Raw genomic sequence first — 9593 nt, forward strand, 5'->3', positions numbered from 1 at the left:
AAAAACGTATATATATATATACATATATATTTTATGCTTTCAACATACAATCATTTAAATCTTTTAAAATTCGTTTTCCACATATAAATAAAACTGTTCCTAAAAATTCGGCACGTTCAAAACCGAACAATAATTTAAACTCAAGACATAAAATCACAGTTCTTCACTGCACCTCATTTCCCAATAAAAGCTGGAATAGGTTCATGCCAAACTCCATTTAAAAATCGTATATTTTTTTTGCCTTCTTGACGATTACCACATACAAGCAATTAAATATTTTAAAATTAGTTTTCCACATATGAATAAAAATATTCCTAAAAATTCGGCTTATTAAAATTTTATATTCACACAGACAATCACAGAAATATCAAGAAATTACTGCAGTTTAGTTCAGGTGTACATTTATTTGTATCTCCCTGGTATAAGTTTCTCAAGAGGAGACTTAAAAGAAACATCATCATCACTTTATCCAAAGTAAGCCCAGCATTTCCTGAGCCATGTAAGGCATAAAAGTTCACTTTACTACTCCTGCCAAGAGGAAAATGTGAATACATATCAGTTTAACAACTGAATAATATCTGAGGACAGGGTCGATTCATGGCAACGGTGTTCACAAGACTTATTTCTGAGCCTCTGCTTCTCTATATTGTTCTATTCTGACGAATAAAGGACACACTATTATTATAATTACTAATCATTTTAAAGGGAGCATTTTCCCCCACAGTTCTTTCCTTTCCGAGAGCATCCATATCTCAACAGTCCAGAAAAAGCAGTTTTATCTGCGATCATTGGTGCCCGACTTCCTCTTCCCGGCCAGGAGATGTTTGGGTTTGAGGTCATACACGTGTCTGTCGGCCTCGCCCTTCCTGCCGTCGCGGTTCATTCCTTTCTGGGAGCTCTTCATCATCACCTTCGTCTTCTTTATCATCTGAGGAGCAAAAAAAACAAGAACAAATCCAGTGAGTTTCCAGTAAATAAAGAGGTAATAAAAAGGGCAACGCCGTCACACACCTTTGGATCTCGTAAACCGGACTGGTCCCGCGGCGGACGGGAGGCGCTCTGGCTGCGGGTTCTGGAGGTCGGAGGAGCTGAAGCTTCGCGTTTGCGTTTCTTAGTGACGCTGCGGGATCGTCTGGACTGCTGCGCGTAGTGGCTCTGGAAGTAAAAGAACATAAAACATGAACATCTGCCTCGTAACTAGATCCCCCCCCCCCCCCCCCCCCCAAAAAAAACAAAGAACACAGAACAAACTAATCTAATTGAGAGAAATCTGATCGGATGACAAGATCAGATAGGTGCTCTGCTTTGTGACGTCCTTTGTGACATCAGCTGCTAGAATTTAATTAAGGAGGAAGGAGCAGAAGAACTTACGTCGTCTTTGTCGGTCATGTCCAGTCCGAGGCTTCCCATCTCCTTCTCAAGCTTCTTCCTCTCAACCTGTCAAAAAAAAACACGAGAGGAAAAAGAATTCATTTAATAAAAACAAAAGCGTTAGTTCACACCTGATAAATAACAACCAGGAGAGCTAATGCGGCCTGGGACGATTTACAAAGAACAGGAATTATTAATTAATCCAGTCTACTCTAGGAGAATACAAGGAAATCTATTTAAGATCAGATCAGGACTGGGATTGGCTGACACTCGATGTTAAAATATCGGACTGCGAGGACGTCTGTAATCGATAAGCGGTCCGTTAACGTGAGGCCGACCCCTCTCACCTTGGTGGCGGTCCTGGGCATGCGAGGCCCGTGCACGTCCTTCTCTTTCGACTCCGCCACCATGAGCTGCTTCTTCTCGCGGATCTGCTTGGCGAGGACGCGGATCTCCTGCATCTCGTCGTCCTCGCTCTCGTCGTCCGAGTCGTACTCCCCGGCTCGCTCCTTCAGCCCCTCCTCCTTCTCCAGGTCCTCCAGTTTCTGTAAAAGAGGAGAGCGAGAGGAGGACGGGATGAGTCCAGACTCCTTTAGCGTCCCGTAACCGGGCTAAAAGTTTCTGAGACGGAGCTGCAGACGCTCACCTTCATGATGTCAGGGTCGATGTAATCTGCGATGTTGTGGCCCTCCCACACCTCGGGGATCTTATCTTGCTTGTCCTCCTCGTTCATCAGATCCCAGTATTCTGAAGAAAGAAAAACAACACCAGCATTGGATCATCGTTCGCCTCCTGCAGCGTCACAGCGGCAGCTTTATCACAGGAAATGAAAACACTTCTTACTCTGCAGATCCAGAATGTAGTCGTCGCCGAGCTCCATCTCCAGATCTCTCTCCTGTGAGACGTGAAGGATGAAATGTTTTAATGTAAAGCCACACACACAGATTTAAATCTCAAATCAGTCAAACATTCTTAATTTGTACAAAATATATTTGCTTCCACGTACAAAGCAGGTGAGTTAACTGTACGTACCAGCTTGCGCTTGGGCGTGTCCACCTCCATCGCTTTCTTTCGCATCAAGGCTCCCTCTGGGATGAACGGAGGCCTCTCCTGGAATAGATTAAAGTAGAAATGATGATAAATATCAGCTGAAATAAGAAGGTTGGAAGGTTTGTGACTTTCTAAATCGATTCGTTCACCTTCTGGTCTCTCTTGGCGGGCATGGCCAGGTGAAGCCGGTTGAGAACATCGTGGACCTTCTTGCCCTTCATCTTGGTGTTGACGCGATGAGCGAGGAGCTGGTCGCACGCCTGAGAACCAGAAGAACGTGAGTAACGTGGACGCAGGGCTAAGAATCACGTCTTAAACCGGCCGCAGCCTCATCTTCGTTTTAGTTTGGCCCAAGTCCCGCCCACTAACATGAAAGGGGTGGAGCTTATGACCTATACTACAGCCTCCAGCCACCAGGGGGAGCTCTACTTGCTTTGGCTTCACTTTATAGGAGCTGTTCCACCGTCCATCTTTATACAGTCTATGGTTGAACCCTGCCCCATAATGAAATCCAGATGCTTTGTTGCTAGGCTACACCTCACCTCGGTTTTAACCTGCATGACTCCCTCCTCTGTCAGGGTGCTGGTCTCAATGACGGGGATTCCCTCGGCAGTGAGGTCTGAAAAGATTTTCTGGCAGCAAATACACAACAACCATGAGATGAAGTCTTCAGATACAATAAAAACTTAAAGGTGCTCCTCTAGCGTCTGATGATCAGAAGAATCTCTGAACCGAATAAATCTCCCACCTGGTTCTCCTCGGACAGCTCGCTGATCTTCTTCACGTCACTTTTGTTTGCGACGACGATGAGCGGCTGCAGGAAGAAAGACGTCACCGTTAGTTTGACCTTTTTTACACGTGTCTCTCTAAAATTACAAAACATTTACTCCATAACATCTGATTAATCTTTTCCATAAGCACAAACCAGACACTGCAAGAAATCATGCAGCCTAATCTATGAATCCTTTAAGCTGCCACGTTAAAAAGCCCAAACGTTTAACGATGCGCTGCTGTTTACAGATGTTAGACAGACGTTGGGGCGCCCACCTTGTTGGCGAACAGCGGTCGGATGTTGTTGAAGAGCTCCAGCTGTTCCTCCAGCGTGTGACCGCACTGCTCAGACGGGTCCATGACGTAGAGAACGGCCGCTCGGAGGTGAGCCAGGGCTGTGATGGCCTGCATCTCGATGGTGTTCCTCTCCTCCAGAGGGTGGTCCAGGATACCGGGCGTGTCCACCACCTGCACGGGAACATAGACAAAGGAAACACGTCAGCAACGGGGGGGAAACACCTTTTGTTTCGGCTTTTAGCGCAGGTGAATCACATTAATTATGAGTCTAAGGCTTTTGTGACAATAACACTACAGAAATAATGACAACGCATTTCAAATTCAGAGAGGTGGAGTTAAAGTTTGAGCTGCTAGCCTGGAAACAAGAACTTCCACCGCCTACAAGTCTTTAGTGGGGGAAAGTTGGGAGTCTGGAGTCTCTCCGTTGGGAAGTAATTATGATCCTGCAAAGATCTGATTGGTTGTAGGACTATCCAATTTAAATCTTACCTGCCAGCGCAGGTATCTGTAGTCCATGTGACCCACAAACAGAGACTTGGTGGTGAACGCGTACGGCTGCACGTCAACATCTGCTCTGGTCACCTGATGAGGAGGAGAACCGGTTATTCTGTGTTAGATGAGACGCTATAAAGACGCTGATTACTTTGATTAAGGTCTTGTTATTTTACCTTGTTGATGAAACTGGACTTGCCCACGTTGGGGTAACCACACAGAAGCAAGGTCCGGGTGTTTGGGTCGATGCTCGGCAAACGGGACAGATGCTGGCGCACTGTAGGCGACGGGGAAACCAGTTATTTACACAGATAAAGGCCACGTGGTTCGTTAGAAAACGTCTAACAAAGAGACACATATCGTCTCCCTGAACGTCCGTCACCTTGTTCCAGATACTCCAGACTGGATTTCTGTCGTTTCAGGATGGTGCACATGCGACCCAGAGCGGCCCTCTTCAGCTGTTTGCACCGATACAGAGAATCTCCGTACTTCATCAGACGCACATAGTCCTTGGCAACACTGGAGGGTTAAAGGAAGAAAAAGCAAGTTCAGAAATCTGATAAGAGCGGAATTACAAAGTAAAACCTTTCTGACTTCACTAAAGCAGGAAAACAAATCTGTCCTTTCTACTTCCCACTGCTGATTGTTGCAGCTTCACCACAGATGCTCCTCCTTGGATTGAAACCTGAGGAGTCTGGGGGCCAAGTCAACACCTTGAACTCGTTGTTTTGTTCCTCAAACCGTTCCTGGACCATTTCCATTTGGTGGCAAGGTGGAGTATCCTGCTGAAGGAGACCACTGCCATCTAGGAATAACGTGGCCTGGACGTCACAGGTCCTTCTTTTGCCACTAAAACAACCCTGATTAGTCGAGGCCTGGACTCCTCTAAACCTCTGAAGGTGTGCTGTGGTATCAAGGCGTTAACAGGGGATCCTTTAAGTCCTGAAAGTTGAGAGGTGGCGGTCTGAGTGGATCTGACTTGTTCGTCCAGTATATCCCCCACAGATGCTGGGCTGGATTGAGATCTAGGGAATTTGGAGGCCAAGTCAACACCTCAAACTCATTGTCGTTTTTCCTCAAACCATTCCTGAACCAATGATGCTTTGTGGAAGAGAGAGACGGTCACTGCCATCAAGGAACACTGTCTCCATGGTCTGCATAGGTAGGTGGACAAAGCAACATCCACATGAATGGAAAGGAATGGAAAGACCAGATGAAGATTGTCTTCCTGGTGGTAAGTGACCCACCTGTCCATCCATGGGATTTGGACCAGAACCACCTTCTCCTCCCTTGTCTCAGGATCCAGTTCTGATTATGATGTTTCCGGTGTAGGAGCTTCCATCAAACTGTGATCCACTAAGTGGTTCCGAGTTCTTTCTATTGGAACCAGCATCAATTTCTTCAGCAGAACCACACGGGTCAGCCTCAAAGATCCTTGGTCCACGGCCCCGTCTCTGGTTCTTCCCCTTCCTGGGACAACTGTTGACAGGTACCGACCACTGCAGACCAGTTCTAGATTTGTTCTGACCCAGTCGTCCAGCCAACATAGTTTGGTCTTTTGTCAAAGTCGCTCAAATCCGTCCACTTGTCCATTTTTCCTGATTCTAACATCAACGTTGAGGACAAAATGTTTGGAGCTTGCTGCCTGATATATCCCACCCACCGACAGGTACCATGATAGTAAGAAAATAAAAAAACAACAGACACACATCTTGTAATATGTCCATTGCTTTAAGGATTATTTAAAAAAAACAAAGACATGTCACAGCAGTAGGATTTTCAGACCAACTCACTTGTCGATCAAGTTCTTGGCGATGTTTATTTGTCCTAAAGCCAACTTGTAATGGTCCTTGTCGTACAGCACGTTCATCAGATCAGCATAGAACGGATGGATGTCCTGAGGAGACACACATTAAAAAAAAAATGACAAACCGCACCAAGACACGACTTGAAAACATCTGTATTTAGTGTATGGATCCGTCACAGGGACTTACGTCGAGTTTGGGGAAGTCGGTGAGGATCTGCGTGAGGCGGTCGTGGTAGTTCTGCTGGGTGAACTTCACCTTCCGCATGTAAAAGTGTCGGATCCGGTGAATCTGGTAATGCTTGTGTACCACCGTGGGCGTCTTCCTTTGAGTTTTGGATAAAGTGATGTCGATGAATTCCTGCAGGGAGGGAAACGGGACTCGGGTTAGTCATGCATCACCGCAAAAATAAATCCTAAATAAGTTTGATCAACTTTAAATTAATCAACTGCCTTAACTGTTTTTATCTTGGGTCAATGCTGAATACTGTAGCATGCACTAGATTTATAATTTAACATTTATTTACATAAATGTGCCATTATCCTGTGCAGAAAAAGCTCATGTCAAATGTTTACCCAGAGTCCTGCCAAACTTCATTGACAAACTCTATATTTTAATGAATAATCAGTTGTTAGAAAAAATAGTCAACTTAAAATTCAATTCAATATAATTTCCACACACAATCTCAGTCTTCTTATAAATTCGGCATAGACATTATAGAAGCAACATCTCTTGTTTCCAAGTGATTATACTATATTTATGACTTAATTGACAGGGATCGCAGCCACAACGTGGTATTTAAAAGGACTGACACTGTTAAGTTATGCATAAAAATAAAAAGGGTGTTTTGTTATGTGCTGGTAGATGTATGCTATAAATTAACAGATTCAAATGTGCATAGAAAGGAATGAGGGGATAAAAACTCGTACAATGTTAAATTTGCACATTTTTTTAATGGAGTTTGGTATTGGAGATACCTCGGCTTCCGATAACTGACACAAAAGGACATTTTGGAGCCTGATTTTTATGATCATAACTTATCAGACTCGTGGTAAGAATTATCCGTTTTCTCTCTGTTTTATTTCCCCCACACTTGATCTGTCTCTTTACACCAGCACAGCACGTGTTTTCCTCTCAGCCACATTCCCACCATGTTGTTTTTTTTTTCTTATTCTACCTTCTACCACGACTCTGAGCCGCAGGAACCGACCGTTTGAAAACTTCCGCCGGTATAAAACGTTTAATAACGAGGCGTAAAACTCACCTTTGCGGTGGGAACCACCATAATCTTCTTGAAATTATAAAGTGCCATCTTGACGGGACACGTTGTGGTCCGCTGACGGCACGGGGAAAGGAAAACTCGGTGTTCCGCCACAACCGGAAAAGCCTCGGTTAAAACAGTAGGTGTCAGTTGTTCTGCTCGTCGCCCCCTGGCGTCCGGAGGTGAATATTACAACGAGAAAATTACAAAAAAATAAATAAAAATATATATTTGTTCCATTTAATTGTTTTTTTTTAAAATAAAATAATTATTTATATTATTTTACATTAATGACAATTTAGTCCCTTTAATTTCTCACTGTGTTGTGCACAAATAAATTTAGATTATTCTCTTGTCACTTAAAGAAATATTAATTGTCCTCATGAGTCTCGTTTGAAAATGTAGACAAAACATAAAAAAAAATACATTTAAAAACAACAATTTGACTGTAATGTCGTCTATTATCTTAAGAAACATCCTCCCAGATTATTTAATTGTGTGATGTTTGCAATACATCACACATTTATAATATAATTATAACTATAATTCTTATTTTGGTAAACGCCTTCTCAAAGTCACCTTTATTGTCAATAACAGGGCACACGGAGGTTTTTTTTTTTTCTTTTTCTCAGACCCACAACAAATTTATTTCTAATTTTAAATGAATATATTCACACCTTGTTTTCAATGAGTTATCATTTTTATTTTTTAAGTTTTAATTTTATTATTTACATGTATTTATTTTCAAACATCATAATAAATATTCTCTTATTTTTATTGTATTATTTTGACTGTAATGACTGTTGCACACATCCGCCATTAAAGACAACAAGAGGGGAAACACCATATTTGTTGTGATCCGCGCTGATCGGGGAGCAGCCAATCAGCGGCGTCCATCCCTCCCTAGACCACACCCACTCTGCTTGATCACGAGTGGATCCGCGTGCGCCCACCGCCAGTCTGAACCAATCAGGACGGCCCCCCTGCGAGAGGGCGGGAGGACGGTGGGGGGTGGGGTAGAGGTTTGGGAGAGGAGGAGGAGGAGGAGGAGGGGCGGGGGCTGGAGCCCCTGTGTGACAGCTCCGGGTTCAGCGCTGCACCAGAGAGAGAAAAAATACAAGAGGTCTCACTCCGCCAGCCCAAAGTGCGGCTCATGTTTACATCTTTTCAGTCAAGAATTTGTTTTATTATAAAGAGTCTTCGACGCTTTTAGAGCCAGTATCTCTTTAGAACTTATTAGCAAACTGATTATTTACAAATCTAGTATCTATGGAGCAACATTACCTTTAAATATGAGTTTTGTTTTTGCTAGCTATTTAAGGGACTCTCTTTTTGCTCCGTTTTTGGTCTCAACCGGCAAACTACCCGGAAATATCTCTTTTTATTCCATTTTTTAGCTTTTAAATGCAACGTTATGGTCACCGGCTAGTTGGTGACTGCATCTGTCTTCTGCGTGATATAAATTTTGCGCTTTGAACAAAACAACAACAATATTAAAACCATGAGCTGTAGCTTAAACTTGCAGAATCAGTTGATAATACTCAGGTAAGTGACCATTTTGACATTCATGTTGTCATCTGATAAATATATATACAAATAACAGCTGATTTAAAGACATTTTAGAACATATTAATGCAATATAATAACATTTAATTATCCCCCATTCGTGTGAAATGGCCAAAACTGGTTTATATTCAGTTAATAAATCTCTGATCAATGACATTTAATGATGTTCTTCCTCCCTCCTATTTTTTTAATCAATTTTAATGTGAGTATATTTATTGGTTTGGTAAAATTAAAAGAAATTTCTACAGTATTTTTGTTTTTTATGTGGTTAAAAAACACAATTTGGGGAAAAATGTGGGGTTTAAAAATAAGCATTTGTATTTTGACACAGCTTTCTGTGTTTGTGGTTTTACTCAAGCACTTTATGCAAGAATAAACTGAGATACATATTTATGTCCCGTTTCTTTAATTGATTTATTTAACCTTTGATAAATGAGGGTGTTTAGAACAATGAAAACCTGGAAACTTTGGCAATAATTAAAAAATGCGAGCTGGATAGTATAAAAAAGCCCCAAAACTATTATGTAATTGTATAATTTAAAATAAATAGGGGAAAAAACACAGGAATGACCTTAATGTCTGGCATTTTAAGAGATTTTTTTCTCTATCCGCTGATACGCTGATGATAGACCACTTTATATGTTTATATTGTTTTGATTATTTTGAGTCTTATTTATTTTCCAACCTTGGGGACAACAATGTTTTACTGCCCGCAACTTTTGACAGTTGTGGCATTTTGAAATGCAAACTTAAAACCTTTTGTTTGTTTTATTTAGATTCGTGTCAGTGATCTGTAAAACATTTCTGAATCGCATTAACCTGGAAAGTTTCTGTTTCCCAAGAAATCGGAACCAGGGGTCGTTGCTGAGAACCTTTCTGATTCGGTGATTCATCCGCGCCACCATAGACGATCTTTGCTGCTGCACACGAAAGGGAAAGGAAACGCCGACTTCTCCATTCCAAAATCCCCCCTCTCATCT

General features: G+C 42.4%; 1 protein-coding gene across 1 annotated transcript; it reads right to left on the reverse strand.

Annotated features, from left to right (window-relative positions):
- Nucleotides 1–384: 384 nt before the first annotated feature.
- Nucleotides 385–7159, reverse strand: gtpbp4 (GTP binding protein 4). Its single transcript, XM_084546314.1, has 17 exons — nt 7051–7159; nt 5976–6146; nt 5775–5878; nt 4364–4500; nt 4158–4258; nt 3979–4071; nt 3469–3660; nt 3170–3235; nt 2964–3053; nt 2571–2681; nt 2404–2481; nt 2215–2266; nt 2018–2118; nt 1719–1916; nt 1372–1437; nt 1012–1155; nt 385–928 (listed from the first exon to the last, which is right to left on the reverse strand). Exons 1-17 carry the CDS (start codon nt 7096–7098, stop codon nt 776–778), a joined length of 1905 nt encoding a protein of 634 aa, XP_084402440.1. The 5' UTR covers nt 7099–7159; the 3' UTR covers nt 385–775.
- Between the last annotated feature and the right edge of the window lie 2434 nt (nt 7160–9593).

The sequence above is a fragment of the Chelon labrosus genome (genome assembly GCF_963514085.1).
Source record: "Chelon labrosus genome assembly, chromosome: 6".
NCBI lineage: Eukaryota > Metazoa > Chordata > Actinopteri > Mugiliformes > Mugilidae > Chelon > Chelon labrosus.